General features: G+C 42.2%; 1 protein-coding gene across 1 annotated transcript in view; it reads right to left on the bottom strand.

Moving 5' to 3' along the window:
* DDX50 (DExD-box helicase 50) overlaps positions 1-20,632 on the bottom strand; it is a gene marked incomplete at its 5' end in the record, with an annotated part of 48,192 nt that extends 27,560 nt beyond the window's left edge. Inside the window, 7 exons of the mRNA XM_080693778.1 lie at positions 3,969-4,114; positions 4,590-4,775; positions 4,893-5,010; positions 7,778-7,956; positions 8,770-8,845; positions 11,729-12,025; positions 20,546-20,632. Of these exons, the coding sequence (XP_080549904.1) occupies positions 3,969-4,114; positions 4,590-4,775; positions 4,893-5,010; positions 7,778-7,956; positions 8,770-8,845; positions 11,729-12,025; positions 20,546-20,632 (1,089 nt within the window). The remainder of the gene's footprint in view (positions 1-3,968; positions 4,115-4,589; positions 4,776-4,892; positions 5,011-7,777; positions 7,957-8,769; positions 8,846-11,728; positions 12,026-20,545) is intronic.
* Between the last annotated feature and the right edge of the window lie 2,455 nt (positions 20,633-23,087).

Genomic DNA, 23,087 nt, shown 5'->3' with positions numbered 1-23,087 from the left:
ACACTTGTAATCCCAGCATTCAGGAGGCTTAGACAGGAGGATCGTGGTTTGCGGACAGCCTCAGCTACTTAGTAAGGCCCTGGGCATGGTGGTGTATACTTGTAATCTAAGCATTTAAGAGGCTGAGACTGGAAGATCATGGTTCACAGACAGCGTCAGCTACTTAGGGTCTGACTGAGTTGCAAAGGACCTCAGAGATCCTGTTTCAAAAATAAAGAATAGCTGGGCATGGTGCACACACTTGTAATCCCAGCATTTGGGAGGCTGAGACAGGACACAGTCATCCTCAGCTACTTAGTGAGGCCCTTTGAGACCCTGTTTCAAAAGAAAGAATAAAAAAATAGGGCTGGAGGTGTAGCTTGGAGACAGAATGTCTTTGGATTCAACCCTCAGCAACACACACACACACACACACACACACACACACACACACACACACACACACAGGCTGTATATCTAGTGGCAGAGGGCCTCAAAGTTCAATCCATAGAGAGGGAAGGAGGGAAGAAGGAAAAAAATACCTGGGATTGCTTCAAATGCAGGGGTAAGAATGCACTTATAAAAAATACATATATAAAAAATATAAAAAAGATTATTGTTGAAGCCTAGTCATAAGGTACAACATGTTCCTTACACTATTAATTTTTTTATGTTTGAAAATGTCCTTATTAACTATTTCTCACGGGTATATTTTACATTCTTAATGTAAAGTTGTTTGGGGGTACCATGTGTTGATCCCAGAGACTTTATACATCCAAACTATACCCGCAGCCTGTTGTTTTTATTTTAAAACATGGTCTTTCACCGGGCGCAGTGGCGCACGCTTGTCATTCCCGCGCTTGGGAGACAGAGACAGGAGGATCGCGCAGGTTCGAAGCCAGCCGCGCGCTGGTTTAGGAGACCCTGTTTCCAAATAAAAATGTAAAAATAGGTCTGGGAGTGTAGCCCGGAGGTAGAAGAGCTTCCAGGAACCCCAGTACCACCAAAATAAATAAATAAATATATAAATAAATAAATATGGTCTTTATAAATTGCTGAGAATCTTACTAAATTACTGAGGTTGGTCTTGATCCTATTATCCTCCTGTGAGTTTCCTTTTGACTATGTGACACTATAACTTCCACACAGAAATAACTATTTTTTAGAAATAATAACTATTTGCCGGGCACGGTGGCTGCGCTTGTAATCCCAGCATTTGGGAGGCTGAGACTGGAGGATCACAGTTTGCGGACAGCCTCAGCTACCTAGTGAGGCCCTCTGCAACTCAGTGAGACCCTGTTTCAAAATAAAGAATAAAAAGTTGGGCAGGGGGCATAGCTGGGAGGTAGACTGCCCCTGGGTTCCACCCCCAGACCCACAAAAAAAAATAGAGTATAATTATTTGATGTTTACTCTTTTTTTGTGTGTGGTACTAGGGATTTAATCCAGGGAGAGTCTACCTCCAAGGTACACCCCAACCTTATTTTATTTTTATTTTGAAATGGAGTATTATTACATTAATGAGAGTCTCACTACTTGCTGAGGCTGTCCTCAAACCTCCAATTCTCCTGTGTCAGCCTCCCAAGTACTGGGATTATAGGTGGGTGCCACCACAACTGGCTATGTTTATTCCTTAGATCTATTTTTATGCATTTTTCTTTCTTTCTTTTTTTTTGCAGTACCGGGGATGGAACCCAAGGGCATTCTACCTCCGGGCTACACCCTCAGCCCTATTTTTTAGTCTTTCTTTCTTTCTTTCCTTATTTATTTATTTTGCGGGTCTGGGGATGGAACCCAAGGGCATTTGACCTCCGAGCTATACTCCATACCCTATTTTTTATTCTTTATTTTGAAACAGGGTCTCACCAAGTTGCAGAGGGCCTCACTAAGTAGTTGAGGCTGTCCGCGAACCGCGGTACTCCGGGTCTCAGTCTCCCGAATGCTGGGATTACAAGCGTGCGCCACCACGCCTGGCGTCTTTTTATTTTTTGGAACAAGGTCTCACTAAGTTGGGAAGGGCCCTAAGAAGCTGAGGGTGAGCCGGGGCATGGTGACGCACGCTTGGGGGGAGGCCCTTCGCAATTCAGTGAGACACTGTTTCAAAAATAATTAAAAAATTAAATAGAAGCTGGGCTAGGTGGCGCACGCTTGTAATCCCTGAGCTTGGGAGGCGGAGACAGGAGGATCGCGCAGGTTCGACGCCAGCCACACTGGCATAAGAGACTCTGTTTCCAAATAAAAAGTATAAAATAGGTCTGGGAGTGCAGCCCGGAGGTAGAAGGGTTTCCAGAAATCCCAGTACCACCAAAAAAAAAAAAAAAAAAAAGAGGAAACAAACAAACAAACAAAAAATAGGACTGAGGGTGTAGCTCAGAGGTAGAATGTCCTTGGGTTCAATCCTCAGGACTTCAAAAAAATAAAGAAGCTGAGGCTGTCCTGAATCAGGATCCTCAGGTCTCCGCCTCCCTCCAGAATGCTGGGATTACAAGGGTGCACCGCCACACCCAACTATACATTTATACAAATACCTAAATAATCTTTTTGAAATTTTTTATGAATTTATTTACTCCCATTTTATTGTTATATTTCTGTGATAGCAGAATGAATACAGGTACATTCTATCTCTGAGCTATACCCCCAGCCCTATCTTTTTTTTTGTTTTTTTTTCGGTACTGGGAATGGAACTCAGGGGCATTTTACTTCCAAACTACACCCCCAGTCCTATTTTTTATTCTTTTTTTTGAAACAGGGTCTCACTGAGCTGCAAAGGGCCTCACTAAGTAGTACCTGAGGCTGTCCTCGAACAGTAATCCTCTGGTCTCAGTCTCCCAAATGCTGGGATTATAAGCATGGTCCACTACACCCGGTTCCTATTTATTTTTTACTTGAAAATGGGGTCTTACTAACTTGCTGAGGGTCTTGCTAAACTGCTGCAGCTGGTGTCCTCAATCCTCCTGACCCAGCCTACCAAGTACTGGGATTACAGGCATGCGCTACCATGCCCGAGTTTTGCATTTTAAAAAGTTTGATTCTATCCATATCATTCTGTAATTTGTCTTAGTTTTGCCATGCTCAGAACTGAACCCAGGCAATTTGGTTTTTATCACTCACTGTAATTATCTGTTTTTTATTTGGTGGTACTGGGGATGGAACCCTTCTACCTCCAGGCTACACTCCCAGACCTATTTTATATTTTATTTGGAAACAGGGTCTCTTAAACCAGTGAGGTTGGCTTCAAACCTGCCCAATCCTCCTGTCTCCGCCTCCCAAGCACAGGGATTAAGTGTGCACCACCACGCCCAGCGTAATTTATCCTTTTTAACCACTGCATTGTATTCTACAGATACTATACTGCTTGGTCCATTTTTTCCCACATATATATGAAAAAGTAATATATGCGGTACATGCCTGAAAGTCATAAATACTGTAAACAAGTACCTTCAATTTTTTGCGTGTAAATATACTACTGATTTAATTTTCATAAGGTCACAATACAATTTACCCTTATAGTTTATTCTTCTAAATTCTATGTTTTAAAAAGCATTCCTTTCCTGAGATAAAATAACTATTCACTTATATCTGTTTTAAACTGTTTTATTACAACTTAATTTTTAAAAATCTTTCAGAAACTTTTTTTGGTATATGGTATAAGATAAAGATCTGGCTTTCTTTAGCTAACCTTTCACAAATTATCTTAGCACTATCTTTTCCTAATGAATATGAATGGCCTTTTCTGTCTCATTCTAAAAATTTTCAGTCTGTCTCTATGGCTGCTGGTAGGCCTTCTGTTAGGACTTACTTGTTCGTATTTCCCCCTGTTTATTCTATTCTGCTCCTCATTTTCAAACTACTAAAATACATATATATCTTATTAACTAAAGGCAGAAAAGAGAACTTAGGCCTGAATGAATACAAAAACTTGAGTTTAGCTTTTACAAAAGTATATAACAACTAAAAGCTCAAATCTATCATGCTGGATAGCTACTTACTTCCACAGTAGTTGCAGCCTTTTGAGTCATTTTTCCAACAAGGTCAACCTGTTCATATCTGGATTTCATGTATTTTTTTGCAACTTTGTATACCCACTGTGGGCAAGTTGCAGAAAAAAGTAAAGTCTGAGGATTGTCTTCAGAATCTTAAATAAACAAAAAGAATGCAAATGTTTTCTTAATATCCCATGATGTAGACAACTTTTAAAAATCACCTCAAGCTTCAAAGAACTAATGAAAAATTCAAAATTGGGGAAGAATTTTTAGCATAGATTTCATTGCAACTATTAAAATTTTTTCACTTTTAAAACTGAGGACTGTATCAAGAAAACTGAACTCAGAGGAAAAGTAAAAATTGAGAAAAAAAATAATAAAGAATCAGTAAAGTGAGTTAGTAAACCTAACTAAAGACTATACAAAATTATACATGAAGGAAAACTCAGAAAACTAAGAAAATATATAAACCATGCTGTTGTAGTTTTCTTTTTAAAGAAAGAATCGACACCAAATTAGTTTTGTTAGAACACCAAGGGTAGTAAAAATTATGAAACAAAAAAATGTATAAGGTTTTAAGATCAAAGGATAATTTCTAATATGGTTATTTTTAAATTAGAAATATACCAGTTTTGTAGGATTCGTGGATAATATCTTCAACTTGTTCCGCAAAACCTAAATCTAACATTTGATCCACTTCATCAAGCACAACATGGCGCAGTTTAGAAAGATCCAAACGGCCACTCTGCAGATGGTCTTTGATGCGACCAGGAGTTCCAACCAAGATGTCAATACCATTTCGAATATGATTAACTGTGAGGGGAGAGAAATGTTAGTTGTATGTAAAAATCAAATCCACACTTCCAGATGATTTCTTTAGCTCTAAGTAGCAAATACATCTTTACACTACTATCACACATATGTACTCACTTTGGCTTTGATATGATGTTCCACCATAAAAACATGCCACGCTGAGCTTCCTAGTTATATCTTTGAAGTCTTTGGCTACTTGGTTTGCCAGTTCCCTTGTTGGAGCCAAAACAAGTACCTGAGCAAAAGGTTTAAAAACAAAGACACTTAAGATTTACTTAAATTCAACCTGAAAGGTCTTTTTTTTTTTTTTTTTGCGGGTCGGGGGATGGAACCCAGAGGCATTTGACCTCCAAGCTATACCCCCTGTTCAGTTTTTTCTTCTTTACTTTGAAACAGGGCCTCACTGAGTTGCAAAGGGCCTCACTAAGATCCTCCGGTCTCAGCCTCCCAAATGCCACCACGCCTGGCTCCTTATTATCTTTTTAAGCTACATCTAAAAATAGGAATCTCAACATTTATGTCAAAAGTATTTGAAGACAGAGAACAGGCTCAGTGGTAGAACACTTACTAGCATGCACAAGGCTTTGATCCCCAGCACCACCACTGCAACAACAAAGAAAGATAACACAAATAGCAACAACAAAAACAATAACTTTAAATCTTTTTTATGCTACTTGTCAGGTCTCTTCAAAATTCACTTTGTGCCGGGCATGGTGGTGCATGCTTATAATTCCAGCATTTGGGAGGTTGACACAGGAGGATCTTGGTTTACAGACAGCCTCCTCAGCTACTACTTAGGCCCTTTTGCAACTCAGTGAGACTCTGTTTCAAAATAAAGAACAAAAAATAGGGCTGGGGTCAGGCATGGGAGGCTGAGGCTGAGACAGGAGGATCACACAGGTTCAAAGCTAGCCTCAGCTACTTAGTGAGGCTCTCAGTAACTTAGTGAGACCCTGTTTCCAAATAAAATATAGAAATAAGTCTGGTAGTGTAGCCTGGGGGTGGGGGTGGGGGAGAAAGCCCCTGGATTCCATCCCCAGTGCCAAAACTGCCCCTGGGTTCTAACAGCAGTACCACACACACACACACACACACACACAAAAAAAAAAAAAAAAAAAAAAAGTCACTTATCAGTGAGGTTCCCAAGTTTCTTTATGTCTTCCTGGTCCTTTTTATTGCTTTTCCTCAGCACTTATACCATCTAGGATATTTATATTTTACTTATTTTCTGATTGTCAATTTAATCCACTGAAATGTAAGGGCCATGAAGACCAAGACTTAGTCAGCTGAGTCACTGTATTCCTCATATTTCAAACAGTACCTGGTATAGAACAGATAATCAGTATTTGCTAAATAAATCAACGTTAGCCAGGTGTGGCAGTGCATCCCTATAATCGCAGTACTTGGGAGGCTGAAACAGGAAGATTGCAGATTAGAGACCAGCCTCAGCAATTCAGGGAGACTCTCAGCCACCTAGCAAGACCCTGTTTCAAAATAGAAATAAAAAGCCGGGCATGGTGGCACACACTTGTAATCCCGGTACTTGGGAGGCTGAGACACGTTCATGGCCAGCTTCAGCTACTTAGTGAGGCCTCTGCAACTTGGTAAGACCCTGTTTCAAAATAAAGAATAAAAAATAAGACTGGGGGTGTAGCTCAGAGGTAGAATGCCCCGGGTTCAATCCCTAGCACTGGAAAAAGAAATAAATAAAAAGAGGCTCAGCATGGTGGCATGCGCCTGTTATCCTAGTGCTTGGAAGGCTGTGACAGGAGGATTAAGGCCAGTGAAGACCTGCAGCAATTTAGAAGACTCTTGCTGGGCCTGGCAGCACACGCTCATAATCCCAGTACTTAGGAGGCTGAGAAAGGAGAATGGCAGGTTCACGGCCAGCCTCAGAAACTTGTAAAGCCCTCCACAACTTAGTGAGACTCCGTGTCAAAATAGAGAAAATGGGGCTGGGTATGTAGCTCAGAGGTAGAGTGCCCCTGATTTCAATCCCTTGTACTACAAAAAAATTAAAAATAAATAGGGCTGGGGATATAGCTCAGAGGTAGAATGCCCCTCAATGCAATCATCAGTACTACCAAAAAAAAAAAAAAAAGGACTGAATGTTTACCATTTGCTAATTTGATTCTCATGAAAACCCTGAGGTTGTACTCTTATTCTAATTTTTTTTTTTTTTTTTTTTTTTTTTTTTGTGGTGCTGGGGATGGACCCCAGGGCAGGGGCTTTCTACCTCTGGGCTACACTCCCACACCTATTTTATATTTTAATTGGAAACAGGGTCTCTTAAACCAGCTGAGGCTGGCTTCGAACCTGCGCCATCCTCCTGTCTCAGCCTCCCAAGCGGGGGATTACAAGCGTGCGCCACCACGCCCAGCTCTCTTATTCTAATTTTAAAGATGAAGATTTGAGTCTCAGAAGTTATAAATCTTGCCCAAGATTAATGGAGCTATAATCTCTAGATTCCGATACAAAAGCAGCAGGATAGAAATAACTGTACATTTGTAGATTATTCTGTTACTGCTGCTGCTGCTTCTTTTTTTTTTTTTTTTTTTTTTGATACTGGAATTGAACCCAGGGGCATTCTAACTCTAAGCAATGCTCTCAGCCCTTTTTTATTTTTAAACAGGGTCTCAGTAAGTTGCTGAGGCTGGCCCGAACCTGCAATCTCCTGTCTTAGCCTCCCAAGTCTGGGATTACAGATGTATACCAATGCTAAGGTTTTAGTTTAGAACCCAAATTTTAGCCACAGGGCCAACTTCCACTTCCACTTCTCTTCTCTTCCCTTTCCTTCTCTTTTCTCTCTCCCTCCCTCCCTCTCCCCTCTCCCTCTCAGGTATTAAATCTAAGACTAGTATGGTCTTCCAGGGCTGGGAATACAGCTCACCAGAAGAGTTTAAGCTTGGCATGCAAGAGGCACAAAAAAAGACTAGAGTAATTTCTCTGTCTCTTTCCATTAGCGTAACGTTCAGAGGTTTTACTCCCTTTATAACCATTACCTTTGGTGAGCGGCTTTTTTTAAATGTTTCTTGATTTCTTTGGAGCCTTTCAATCAAGGGTATGGCAAAAGAGAATGTCTTTCCTGTTCCTGTTCGTGCTTGAGCAATTAAATCTTTTCCTTCATATACAGGACCAAAGGTCTTAACTTGAATAGGAAAGAGGTATGTTACCCCTCGACCTGTAAAATGAGATTTCATTAAAATATTTAAGATTAGCACTAGAAAAAATACTACTTTGAAAATGACAGTCCTGCTTCCTCTATGTCTGCCTAGAAATATCTAAAGTTATTCCTATCCTGAATCTTAACAAAATTCCTAAACTGAAATCATAACAAAATTAGTCTGAACTTTTGACAATTACATATGACTGATAAGGTTAAAAAGAGGTCAGAATGGCTGGGCGTGGCAGCGCACGCTTGTAATCCCGCGCTTGGGAGGAGGAGACAGGAGGACCACGTAGGTTCAAAGCCAGCCTTGCTGGTTTAAGAGACCCTGTTTCCAAATAAAAATATAAAAGAGGTCTGGGAGTGCAACCTGGAGAAGGGTTCCATCCCCAGTACCACCAAAATAAAAAAAATAAAAAAAAAACCCTGAAAAAAATAATAAATAAATAAGAGGTCAGAATACTAAAAAGTACGATGCAGCAATAATTGCAATTAAAGAAGAGCTATTTATCTTTTACATTCTTCTTCTGTTCAGAAAAAGCACAACAATTTTATAAAATCAAGTTATAAATTCGTGTTTGTGTGTGTGTGTGTGTGTGTGTTTTACTAGGGACTAAACCCAAAGGCAGTCTACCTTCAAGCTATACCCCAGCCCAATTTTCTTATTTGGAAACAGGGTCTTCCTAGGTTGACGCTAGCTGAGGCTGTCCCTGAACCTGCGATCCTCCTGTCTCAGCCTCCCAAGTCCTGGGATTACAAAGCATGCACACCACACCTGGCTCCAGTCGGAGATTCTGAGCGCATATCTGTTAAAGAAAATTATCATACCTCTCAGAAGCTTTATAGTTTCTTCAGAAATAGAAAAATTGGAGAAGGCTCCTTCTTTCTGTTCACGTGTTAAGGTCTGTTAAAAGAAAATTAAGTTCTAAATAGTACAGTTTATGTTAGACTTTTGTTCATTTGCTATCTTTAATTTTACCAAACTAGCTGCTTAATCAATTCTTTTTCTTTCTTTCTTTCTTTTTTTTTTTTTTTGTGTGTGTGTGGTACTGAAGTGGAACCCAGGGGCCTTTCTACCTCCAGGCTATATACTCCCAGACCTCTTTTATATTTTATTTGGAAACAGGGTCTCACTAAGTTGCTGAGAGCCTAAGTAGCTGAGGCTGGCTTCGAACCTGTGTGATCCTATCTCAGCCTCCCAAGCGCTGGGATGACAAGCTTGCACCACCACGCCCAGATTGCTTAATCAATCTAATTAGTACTTGCAAAAATTGTGTAGAAAAACTTAAAAAAGAAAATTAGACCAGGAGCTGGGCATGGTGGCACAGGCTTGTAATTCCAGTACTTCAGAGGCTGGGACAGGAGGATCAGGTTTGTGGCCAGCCTCAGCTACTACTCAGTGGGCCCTCCACAACTCAGTGAGACCATTTCCAAGCCAGGATGTCCATCAACACGTGAGTGGACTACAAAACTATGGGATATGTACACAATGAATTGTACTCAGCCATAAAGGAGAACAAAATTATGTCATTTACAGGGAAATGTATGGAACTGGAAAACATTATGCTAAGTGAGATTAGTCAGTCACAAAAAGAAAGAAATCGGATGCTCTTCCGATGCGAAAGCAAGGGAGAAAACGGGTCATAGGAACTCTAGACGAAGGAGAAACTATAGATGAACAAATAAGGCAACCTAACTGAGAGGGGTGGGGGAAGGAAAGTTCCCTAATGTACATGGTGTCCATTAAGCATATTGAAGTTAACACTAAGCCAAACACAGGAAGGAGGGCAAAGGGAAGTAGGGTGGAAATTGGGTAAGGGCTACATGAGTGATGTGTGCATATATGCCTCTACCATTTTATACTGCATTAAGATGACTACAATGCACCAATTAAAACTTAAAAAAAGGCCGGGTGGCCGGGCGTGGTGGCGCACGCTTGTAATCCCTGCACTTGGGAGGCGGAGACAGGAGGATTGCGCAGGTTCGAAGCCAGCCGCGCTGGTGTAAGAGACCCTGCTTCAAAAATATAAAATAGGTTTGGGAGTGTAGCCCGTAGGTAGAAGGGCTTCCAGGAACCCCAGTACCACCAAAAAAAAAAAAAAAGGGCCGGGTGTGGTGGCGCATGCTTGTAATCCCCGTGCTGGGGAGGCTGAGACAGGAGGATCGCACAGGTTCAAAGCCAGCCTCAGCTACTTAGTGAGGCTCTCAGCAACTTAGTGAGACCCTGTTTCCAAATAAAGTATAAAATAGGTCTGGGAGTATAGCCCGGAGGTAGAAAGCCTCTGGGTTCCACCCCAGTACCACCCAAAAAAATAAAAAACGAACTTAAATAAATAAATAAATAATCAGGCTGGGGGTATAGATGGGGGGGGTAGAATGCCTCGGGTTCAATCCCTAGCACCACAAAACAAAATAAGAAAAGAAAAAAGAAAAAACTTAGGCCAGGCATGGTGGCATATGCCTGTAATCCCTGTACTGGGAGGCTAAGACAGGAGGATCAGAGGTTCGAGGCCATTTTCAGAAACTTGGGGAGCCAGGCGTGGTGGCGCATGCTTGTAATCCCTGCGCTTGAGAGGCTGAGACAGGAGGATTGCACAGGTTTGAAACCATCCGCGCTGGTTTAAGAGACCCTGTTTCCAAAAAATATATATATAATAGGTCTGGGAGTGTAGCCCAGAGGAAGAAGGGTCCCATCCCAGTACCACCAAAAAAAGGAAGAAACAGGGAGAGCCTCAGCCACTCAGCAGGGCCTTATTCTAAATAAACAAATAGGGCCAGGTAGCAAGGAACCAACCACCAAACAGATTCTATACACTTAAAGGTTATGTTTTGGTACTGGAGATTGAACCTAAGAGTATTCTACCTCAAAGCTACGCCCAGTCCTTTTTTTTTCTTTTGAAGTAGGGTCTCTCTTAAGTTGCAAAGGGTCTCACTGAGGCTAAACTCAAATCTGCAATCCTCCTGTCTGGGTTTCCCTAGTACTGAGATTACAGGTGCACACCGCCACAGACAGCTGAAATTTATTTATTTATTTATTTATTTATTTATTTATTTATTTATTTATTTTTGGTGGTACTGGGGGTGGAACCCAGAGGCTTTCTACCTTTGGGCTATACTCCCAGACCTATTTTATTTGGAAACAGGGTCTCACTTAAGTTGCTGAGAGCCTCACTAAGTAGCTGAGGCTGGCTTTGAACCCGTGCAATCCTCCTGTCTCAAACTCCCAAACGCAGGGATTACAAGCGTGTGCCACCACGCCCGGCTCAGCTGAAATTTAGATTATTTAAATTTCTGCTATTAAGCCAGGCATGGTGGCGCATGCTTGTAATCCCAGCTTTCGGGAGGCTGAGACTGGAAGATCCGTGTTCACAGACAGCCTCAGATACTTAGACCCTTCACAACTCAGTGAGACCCTTTTTCAAAATGAAGAATAAAAAATTGGGTTAGGGATGTAGCTTGGAGGTAGAATGCCCCTGGGTTCCCCCCTCCCCAGTACCATAAAAAAATGCAAATAGGTAACCACCAATAAGTAATTTGTAAAACCTGTTTAGGAACCCAAATATATAGGAAATGTTTAAGTACCACACTCCCACTCCCCCCACAAAGAAAAGGCAATACAATGAAAGAAACAAGGATGAAAGGAAAAAAATATTTATATTTCAGCTCTACAGACTCTCGAGTACAAATGAGAGCATGAGACACTCTGCAGCAAATATAGAATCCATTTTTATTAGCCTCAAATGTCAAAGCAGCCTGTATTGCAAGGATTAAAAAAAGGTATGCCTACCTCCTCCAGTTTATCATCGCTTGATTTCTGAGTGGAACTTTCTAAGGATGATGCTCGCTTTAATTTTTTTTCATATTCATTAATATCTCCATTTGGTAGGTCTTTTCTTCTTGACTTATGAGATGTAGAAAATTCATCTGAAAGTCTATTAAATCCTTCTTCAGTGTCTCCATTTAGCTTCTCTTTTACTTTAGCTTTCTTGGGTTTGGGGACATCCAGGTCATCTGTAACACCGTTTTCTCTTGTTTCTGTTTTTTCATCTGAATCATGACGGTGCCTTGACTTCCTTCTGTCGCTCTGAGGACAAAGAAACAGTGACAAGTGGGTCACAGTCTTCTTTAGGACCCTAGAAAAGCCACACCACGACTCTCTAACCAGGAAGCTCAATCTCAGTTACAATGCAAACCTACCCGGTAGGAATTCAGATTATAATGCCAAGCCCCAGGCCTTACACATCACTGTGACTTTCGTCACATCTCTTTCATCCTCAAGTACCCTCTAGTCCATCTCTAATTCCATCATCAAATTTTAGGGAAATTAGACTAACTATAAATTAGAATACACATCCTCAGCTGGGCATGATGGGGCATGTTTGTGATGTTAGTACTTAGGAGGCTGAGACAGAAGGATCAAAGGTTCATCTCAGCAACTTAGCAAGAAGCTATTTCAAAGTAAAAAATATAAAATGGAGCTGGGCATGGTGGCACACGCTTGTAGCCTCACCTACTTAGTGAGAGCCTTTGCAACTCAGTGAGACCCTGTTTCAAAATAAAGACTAGCCGGGCGTAGCGGCGCACGCTTGTAATCCCCGCGCTTGGGAGGTGGAGACAGGAGGATCGCGCAGGTTCGAAGCCAGCCTCGCTGGCTTAAGAGACCCTGTTTCCAAATAAAAATATAAAAAAATAGGTCTGGGAGTTTAGCCCAGAAGTAGAAGGGCTTCCAGGAACCCCAGTACCACCAAAAATAATAATAATAATAATAATAATAATAATAATAATAATAAAATAAATAAGTAAATAAAGACTAAAAAATAGGGCTGGGGGTGTAGCTCAGAGGTAGAGTGCCCCTGGGTTTCATCCTCAGTACCTCAAAAAATAAAAAAAATCATAAAGTAAAAAAGGGCAGGGGTGTAGCTTGAAGGTAGAATGCCCCTGGGTTCAACCTCCAGAACCAAAAAATCAAAAACAAAAACATAGCCAGGCATGGTGGGACACACTTGTAATCCCAGCACTTGGGAGGTGGAGACAGGAGGATAGCAAGTTTCAAGCCAAATTCACCAAGTTAGTGAAACCCTGTTTCAAAAAAAAAAAAAAAAAGTCTAGGTGTATAACTAAGAGGTAAAATGATAGAATGTCACTGGGTTCAATCCCCAGTACTAAAAAAATAAAATTAAATTAAAAAAGATAAAATAAATGGGGCGTGGTGGCGCACGCTTGTAATCCCAGTACTTGGGAAGCTGAGACAGGATGATTGCAAGTTCAAAACCAGCCTCAGCTACTTAGTGAGGCCCTTCACAACTTAATGAGACCCTGTTTCCAAATGAGAAATAAAATCAGGCTGGGGGAAGCTCAGAGGTAGAATGCCTCTGGTTTCAATCCCCAGTGCCCCCCCACACACACACACACAAAGATAAAATAAAAATTTCTAATATCTCCAAGAGAGAAAAAAGTATTTATTGAGTACCTACCCAGCACTGTGTAATGTGCTTTCGGCTTATCTAATATAAATCTTCTTAACAACCCTACAGGGAAGTACAGGTCCATGATCCCTTATCCAAAATTCTGATATCCACATAGCTCTGAAAACCGAAAGTGTTTTTGTAACTCATATGGAGGCAAAATCTTACCTGACCTGAACTGATTTGATGGCAAAATTTTACTAGAACTAATGTGAAGCTATTTATAGTCTTTATCCCACTTAATATGACTCTTCATGTTTAATATTAAGGTGATTGGTTACAGGCTGCAAGTTCCAAATCCTGCTAGGGTATTACCCTTCTATAAATCCCCAGCAGTTTTTTTTGTTGTTGTTGTTGTTGTTGTTGTTGTACTGAGGAGTGAACCCCACAGTAAGTACTATACTCCCACCCTATTTTTTCATTTTTATTTTAAAACAGGGTCTCCCAAGGCTGATCAGAGTCTCACTACTAGGCTGAGGCTGTGTCCTTGAGCCTGCAATCCTCCAGTCTCGATCTCCCAAGTACTGGGATGACAAGCGTGCACCATCACGTCAAGCTAAATCCCCAAAATTCTGAATTCCAAAATATACCTAGGAATTTTATTTTATTTTTCAGTACTAGGGATGGAACCCAAGGGCATTCTACCTCTGAGCTATACCCCCATCCCTATTTTTTTATTCTTTTTTTTTTGAAACTGGGCCTCACTGAATTGCAAAGGACCTCACTTCACTAAGTAGCAGAGGATGTCCGGGAACCCTGGGATTACAAGCGTGCACCACCATGCCCAGCTGGAATTTTAGATAAGGGATAGTGAACCTGTATTAAAAACTCATCAATAGGTGTGGTGGCAAACACTTATAATCCCAGCATTTGGGAGGCAGAGACAGGAGGATTGTGGTTCGAGGACAGCCTCACCTACTTAGTGAGGCCCTCTGCAACTCAGTGAGACCCTGTTTCAAAATAAAGAAAAAAAAAAAAGCGGGGCGTTGTGGCACACGCTTGTAATCCCAGCATTTGGGAGGCTGAGACTGGAGGATTGCTGAAGGATCACAGTTCATTAACAGCCTCAGCTACTTAGTGAGGACCTCTGAAACTTAGTGAGACCTTGTTTCAAAATAAAAAATAAAAAATAGGGCAATGGATGTAGCTCAGAGGTCGAATGCCCCTGAGTTCTATCCCCAGACCCCCCCAAAAAAAAATAAGTAGAACGGGGGGGGGGGGAGTAGAGCTGGGGGTATAACTCAGAGGTAGAATACCCCTGGGTTCCATTCCCAGTACAGGGTCTCGCTAGGCTGATCAGAGTCTCACTACTTGGCTGAGGCTGTTCTTGAGCCTGCAAATCTCTTGTCTCAATCTCCTAAGTAATGGGATTACAAGCGTGCACCACCATGCCAAACTAAATCCCCAGAATTCTGAATTCCAAAATACACCTAGAAATTGTATTTTATTTTATTATTTATTTATTTTATTTATTTTTTGGTGGTACTAGGGGTGGAACCCAGAGGCTTTCTACCTCTGGGCTATACTCCCAGACCTTTTTCATATTTTATTTGGAAACAGGGTCTCTCTAAGTTGCCAAAAGCCTCACTAAGTAGCTGAGGCTGGCTTTGAACCCGTGTGATCCTCCTGTCTCAGCCTCCCAAGCACAGGGATTACAAGCGTGTGCCACCACGCCCGGCTAGAAATTGTATTTTATTTTATTGGGAGGCGGAGAAAAAATTGTACAGGTTGAAAGCCAGCCTCAGCTACTTAGTGAGGCTCTCAGCAACTTAGTGAGATCTTGTTTCCAAATAAAGCATTAAAAAGAAAATGGTCTGGGAGTGAAGTCTGGAACTAGAAAGGCCCCAGGTTCCACACACACACACAAAAAAAACTCATTGAAGCTGGGGATGGTGGTGGACACTTGTAATCTCAGTATTTGGGAGGGAAGCTGAGACAGGAGGATTGCAGGTTTGTGGCCAGCCTCAGCTACTTAGTGAAGCCCTCTACAATTTATTAAGAACTTGTTTCAAAATAAAGAAAAAAATTGGGACAGGTGTGGTGACGCACGCTTGTAATCCCAGCATTTGGAAGGCTGAGACAGAAGGATCACAGTTTGAAGACAACCTCAGCTCCTTAGTGAGGCCCTCTGCAACTCATTGAGACCCTGTTTCAAAATAAATTTTAAAAAAAATAGGAGCCAGAGCCAGGCATGGTGGTGCATGCTTATAATCCCAGCACTTGGGAAGCTGAAAAAGGAGGATCACACAGGTTCAAAAACAGTCTCAGCTACTTAGTGAGGTTTTCAGCAACTCTGTGAGACCCTGTTTCCAAATAAAATATCAAATAGGTTTGGAGTTTAGTCCAGAAGTAGAATGCCCTTGGGTTCCATCTCCAGTACCACACACACACACACACACACACACACACACACACACAAAAAAAATAGGACCCAGGTGTGGTGGCACAGGCTTGTAATCTTAGCATTAGGGAGGCTGAGACTGGAGGATTGCTGTTCTGGATAGCCTCAGCTACTTAATGAGGTTCTTTGCAACTCTTTGAGACTCTGTTTCAAAATAAAGAATAAAAAAAAAAAAAATAGAGCTGGGAGTATAACTCAGAGGTAGAATGCCCGTGGGTTCCGTCCCCAGTACCGCAAAAACAAAATAGTAATAATAATAATAATAATAATAAATAATAATAATAATAATAATAATAATAATAGGGCTGGGGGTCCTGGGGGTGTAGCTCAGAGGTAGAATGCCCCTGAGTTCCATCCTCAGTACCACACACACACAAAAAAAACTTATCAAGCTAGGCATGGTGGATCACACTTGTAATCCTAGTACTTGAGATCATAGGTTTGCAGCCAAACTCAGCTACATAGTGACGCACTCTGTAACTTGGTGAGACCTTACTTCAAAATAAAGAATAAAAAATAGGGCCGGGGGCATAGCTCTGAGGTAGAATGCCCCTGGGTTTAATCCCTAGAACTGCAAAAAAAAAAAAAAAAAAAAAAAGCTCTCATCAATATACTTCAATGGAAAAAATATTTTTCAAAATGTTTTTATCTAGCTTGGCGTGGTGGCGCACGCTTGCAGAGACAGGAGGATTCCGCAGGTTCGAAGCCAGCCATGTGTGCTGGCTTAGGAGACCCTGTTTCCAAATAAAAATGTAAAAATAGGTCTGGGAGTGTAGCCCAGAGGTAGAAGGGCTTCCAGGAACCCCAGTACCACCAAAAAAAAATAAAAAATAAAATGTTTTTATCTAGTTAACAAAACCTTAAAAACAAAATACAATAAACAAAGGCACCATTCTGCAATTTCAGCTTTTTTTTGTATGTGTGGCACTGGGGATTGAACCCAGGGACATTCTACTCCGAGCTATACGCCCAGCCCTAATTTATATAATTTTTTTATTTTTTTATTTTTTGCAGTACTAGGGATGGAACCCAGGGGCATTCTACCCCCGAGCTATATCCCCAGCCCTATTTTCTATTCCTTATTTTGAAACAGGGTCTCACTGAGTTGCAAAGGGCCTAAGTGGCTGAGGCTGTCCCAAACCATGATCCTCTGTGTCAGCCTCTTGAATGCTGGAATTACAAGTGGGTGCCACCACGCGCAGCCTCAGCCCTATTTTTTTTTTTATTATTTTGAAACAGGGTCTAATTTGCAGAGGGCCTCACTAAGTAGCGGAGGCAGGCCACAAACCCAGATCCTCCTTTCTCAGCCTCCCAAGTACTGGGATTAAAAGCATGCACGACCATTCCCAGCTTGCAACTTCAGTTTTAAAATGCCAAACTGGTGGCAAATGTTTTAATACTTATAAACCACAAGAAACTATTTAGAAATTTGGCACTTCTTCAGAGTTACTTGGTTAAATGTTCAAAATAAATTAACTGATAAGCCAGGCATGGTGGCGCACGCTTGTAATCCCGGCGCTTGGGAGGCTGAGACAGGAGGATCGCGCAGGTTCAAAGCCAGCCTCAGCTACTTAGTGAGGCTGTCAGCAACTTAGTGAGACCCTGTTTCCAAATAAAATATAAAATGGTTCTGGGAGTATAACCCGGAGGTAGAAAGCCTGTGGGTTCCACCCCCAGTACCACCAAAAAATAAAATAAAATAAATAAATTCACTGATGATGATTAGTGATAGTAAAAAAAAAATTATCAAAACCAAAATTTTCATGACTTACACAATTCCCCCCATCTATTCATTTATTATAAAGGCTCTCTGATTCTTTTGTAGATCTCAATTCTATTTTTTTATTTGTTAGTGGTGTATTGTAGTCATACATCTTAATGGGATAAAAGATGGTGGAGGCATACCTGCACACACCACCCAATTCGCCCTTACCCAATTCCTGCCCCATTCCCTCCACATCCCTCCTTCCAGTGCTTGGCTTAGTGATTGACTTTGATATGTTTAAGTACATCATATGCTTTAGAGAGTTTACCTCTTCCTGCCTCCTATCCCCTCAGGTCGCCTTATTAGTTCATCTATAGAATCTCACTTATTTTTGTTGTACTAGAAGTGGAATCCAGGGGCATTCCACCTCCAAACTACATGTCCAGCCCTTTTTTTTTTTTTTTTTTTTTTTTTTTTTTTTGCAGGTCTGGGGATGGAACCCAGGGGCATTCAACCTCCGAGCTACACCCCCTGCCCTATTTTTTATTCTTTATTTTGAAACCGGTCTCACTGAGTTGCAGGGGGCCTCACTAAGTACCTGTGGCTGTCCATGTACCACAATCCTCCAGTCTCAGCCTCCCAAATGCTGGGATTACAAGTTTGTGCCACCATGCCCAGCTCTATTTTTTGTTTTGAAACAGGGTCTCATTAAGTTTCTAAGGTTGTCCTCGAGCCTGTGATCCTCCTGTCTCAGTCTCCTAAGTACTTGCATTACAAGTGTGAGCCACCATGCCCAGAACTTACAATTTTTGTGATTTTTTCATCCATAAAATAGTTGTGAGCATGGAATAACATATGTGAAAATGTTTCCCAGTTACACCATTTAACATTTAGTTAAACTGCACCAACGTGTATCTCCCCACACCAATAGTTCTACAGAAAAACAAAATTATTTATAGAATCCACCCTGGGTTTTAATTGCTCCTGAGCCCTGCACTTTAGGGAGAAGACGGAGGAAGGCAAAGTGAGGTCTCTAAGTCCAAGCCCAGCAACAACCACGGTGATGAAATATACTATTCCACACTGGACCCACTGTGCTTGACACTATTTCTTTGGTTTCTGTTACACTCTGCATGCCCTTCTTATCCTCTTACTTCTATCACATCTCCTCAAATGGCTGCTCTCCCTCCCCCTCCAGTGGATGCCCCCTGAGCCTCTGTTCTGTGTGTACACTTTCATGTAATTTTCATGGTTTCAACACACAATTCTAAATTCTCTTCCTTGCCTACATTCCAATTCTAAGAACTTATATCTCAACGTATCCAAGCCAAAGTTACCTTCCTCTCAATGCCTGACCCAGCCTAATACTCTCATTTCTATTAGTTGGTATTTCGATCCATTTCCTTTAGTTAATCTTCATAAAGGACAACCAACAAGTATCTGGAGAACCTTACAAAGTGAAAGCTACCAACTTACAAGAATACAGTGAAATGTAACAAAGTTCAGTCACTTGCTTCAGGAATCTTTGAGAAATATTTAGGGAAGGTACACAGAAAAAAAAGAACTAACTTTTCAAGGACACACACAAGACTTCAAAGGGGAATATTACTGAACACTGGGGTGGTCAGAAAAGTTATAAACTAGACCTTGACACAGTATTTGGATGTAGAAGGAAAAACAAACATCTCAAGAGGAGAATTAGAATAACTGCCTAGGGCTTCTATTTACAATCTGCTGAGGCTGGGAAGAGAGAAATGGGAAGTTGGTGTTTAATGAGCAGAGTCCCAGTTTGGGAAGATGAAGACATTCTCGAGAAGCATGGTGGTGATCAATGCAAAACAATGTGAATGTACCTAATTCCACAAAACTATACACTTAAAAATGATTAAAAAGTAAATTTGAGTGTATTTGTGTGTGTGTGTGTGTGTGTGTGTGTGTGTGTGTGAATAGGGATTGAACCCATCTCAGAACTACATCCCCATCCCTTTTTATTTTGAAACAGAGTCTCAAGAAGTTGCCAAGACTGGCCTCAAATTTGTAATCCTTTTATCTTAGCCTCCCAAGTACTGGGATTACCATCCTGTGCCACAGACCCTGGCTTGCAATGTAAATTTTAGGTTTGTATATTTTACCACAATAAAAATAAAAACTGGTTGGCTGAAATGGCAAGTGTATTTTACTGGTAAGTTGGAGGGGTACTTTCAGCCCTCTAGCATTATACTGAATAAACCTTATTTTGTTGGATGTCATTCTTCTAATACTGCTACTATTTTTCCCCCCTTGGTCAAATGTCTCCAGTAAAAAACTTTACCTGTCCATTTTTCAGCACCTTGTGATCCTCTATTGTCTAGGGATTTTTTTTTTTTTCTTTTTTGGATGGGGGTAGGGGGTGTCTCTACAACTCCTCCAGGACAGGAACTATTTCTCATATTTAACTAGTTTAAACTCCTTGGTACTCAGCAAAGAGTGTGGTACAAATTAGGCTCAAAAAATACCTGTGGATTGAATAAAAATACTGACAATAAGGGCCATTAATAATACAACCCACACGATCTCCACCACAGTCAAATCCTGGCAACGCTGACTTTGACAATATTCCTTACACCTCTATAAACTAATCATCGACCTAAAATCACGTTCCCCAAGATTCTTTCAGGGAAGAGGGTGACGGGAGATGCAAAACGTATTCTAGACAATCATTTTTCTTAATCATCTTCTAAGAGTGCCCAGGAGAACCAAATGACAGGCTCCGCGGCTTGAGGAAACGGAGAGAAGCAGACTCCGCGGAGATGGGGCTCTGGGTCTGCCCATCTCTAGCGGGAAGGGCTGAAGGGCCACCGGAGACCAGGCCAAAGCCCAGGGTCGGGAGCGCGGCGGTGAGAACGGTCCCAGAGCGACCTCCGAGGGCCGAGGGCGGCGCGACCGGAGGCCCACGGATGCTCCGGCCGTCCCGACAGGCCATCGTCAGGGACAGATGCCCTCCCCGCCCTGGCCGGCGCAGCCCAGAGGAGGCGCGGCCCATCCTCAGCGCACCTTTTGCCTCTCCTTCTTCTGGTTCTCCGACTCTTCCAAGGGTGCCTCCAGCTCCATAATGTCCCCCCAGAGGAGTTTCCCAGGCATTACTGGCCGCCACCACCTCCCTCCGGGCACGGCGGCCACGACCACCTAGCGGGCAGCGACGGCGTGAAAGGAAGCGGGGGCAGGGCGGCCGCCCGGCCCGGGGCGTGCGTCACTTCCTGGACACGCACCGCACGGCGAGGGAAAATAATCCCGGATACCCTCGACATAAGATCATCCCATCCGCCGCAACCTCCCCGCCAATGTGTGTGAGAGGCCTGCACAGGCCCACCCTTGTTGTGAAGTGATTGGCTTCTAGCAGACAGGCCTGGCCAATCGCCACAAAGGACGAGTTCGCTGATTAGCATAAATGGTTCTCCTCTCCCCCTCCCCCGCTCCGAACGGTTCTCCGCTGCACTCCAGAGGCTCTTCGGGGCTTCCCAGCATGCACTGCTGGGGCTGCGATGCCCCTTAACCGCGGCGACCCCGCGCCGAAGCTCGCGGCCAGCAGGCTCGTGGGCAGCCCGGCGCCTGTGTGGGTGGGGAGCGCCACGCGCCGCGGCGCCATTCGCCCATCGCGGGGGAGGCGTTAACGTCCAACGTCTGCGCGCGCGGGGAGGGGCGTGGCGTTCGCGCCGAGGGGCTTCCTGGGGTCTGCGGGGCCAGATGGGCCTGAGGTCCTGAAGTCGGAGGTCCAGTTGCGGGTTTGGGCCTTGCTCTATTTTATCATTTTACAGAGAGGAAACTAAGCGCACCCGAGAACGTAACTTAATTGTGTCACCTGTTAGTGGCACAGCCTGGACTGGAGAATTTATCCAAGATCAGTGCTTTCTCTGCGATGCCAATCTGAAAGCTTGGAGTTTACAAAACGTTTGGAGGAAGATTCTCCCAAGAAACCATATGAATACGAAAACCCCAAAGATACTAAGCAGTTCCTGCTAGAGAGAAAGCGAGCCTAAATGTCTTTGACAGATTATATACTTGCAATGAATAAACATATTTGGTTTTACTGATTAACTGGGTTACCCCTCAATTACCTTATACAAAACTAAAAGTTACATCACTAGCGCTGGCTTGCTTTCAGAGCCATTTCCATCTACTCAGTTTCTGTACTCCAGAGAGCAAGAAACCAAGCTGACAGACAAGGGCACTTAAAAACCTCTTGACAATGTCTGCATACCAGTTTTGCAACTTCTACATCAGCAAAATTACAAATTGCTACGTGTGAAATTTGGAATTGGTCCTGAGTAACTGGAATGGTAAATTTAAATAAGTGATTGCTTCAGGCCTTTTGGATTGGCCTGAAGTCAAGGGCTGTGTGTTTATAAAAGTTATGAATTCAATACTAATAACACAAGTAGTGTTCCGTTACTAGTAACAGATAAATGCATGTTTCTCCCTAGGTTATGAGAAACATCTTCTAGATCTGTACCCTTCTAAATCCTTTTGTCCCATTCTGTCACACTTATTCCCATTTCTACTGTGGTGATGTCTGTAGCCCTACAGCAGAGCATAATGATGTGCATCGTAACATGGAGTAGATATGGCTGAGAATGTCACACACACACACACACACACACACACACACACGAGAGGAATAAACGTTAATCTTTTTTTTTTTTAGTGTGCAGGGGGAGGGGTTACTGCAGATTGAACCCAGAGACATTCTACCTCCAAGCTACACTCTTTTTTTTTGAAAAGACCTTAAACCACATATTAACATCTGAGCCAGGCATGGTGGCACACGCTCCTAATCCCACTGTTTGGGAGGCTGAGACAGAGGATTGCAGGTTCATAGCCAGCCTTGGCTACTTAGGCCCTCTGCAACTTGGTGAGACCCTATCTCAAAATAAAAAATAGGGCTGAAGGTGTCCCTTGGAGAGAATGCCCCTGCATTCAATCTCCAGTACTAAAAAAAAAAAAAAAAAAAAAAAAGACACACACAGATGAAGTTTTAGCTCCTCAGGACTATTCTTGACATGCACTTGTATATCAGAGCTCGTAACAGCAGGTCTGAAAAAGGAAGACTATATTGTTCTACGCTGTGTTCAAGAAACTAATAGTATTTTCTAAAAATAACCTGTCACAAAACTCCAAAAACCGTTTGTAATCTCTAATCGACTCAATTCTCGGACCACTATCTGTGCCCGGTAGAAAGGGTAGTAACATTAATACTACACATCGGTAACTACCGCGGAGTGGCTTAGCTGGAAATTATTTGGATGTCGAATCATACATGTTCTCAATGGATAATCTCTTGCCTCAACCATTAAGCATGGAAATGGAGAACTGTTTTTTCCATTTGAAAAATCTCAAAAGATTTGTGTCTGATGAGATTTGGAAAAAAGCGGAGGCATACTATGGATGAATAATTAAATTTCATAGTAATTCAAAATATAATCCTGAGAGTTTGAGATAGGAGGATCACAGATTCAAGGCCAGCCTCAGCAGCTTAGCAATTAAAAGGGCTGGAGGTAATTTTACTCAGCCATAAAGAAAAACAAAAGTATGTCATTTG

This window comes from Muscardinus avellanarius (assembly GCF_963383645.1).
Source record: "Muscardinus avellanarius genome assembly, chromosome: 4".
NCBI lineage: Eukaryota > Metazoa > Chordata > Mammalia > Rodentia > Gliridae > Muscardinus > Muscardinus avellanarius.
Note: the sequence above shows the minus strand (reverse complement) of the source record. Positions and strands in the feature narration are given on the sequence as shown.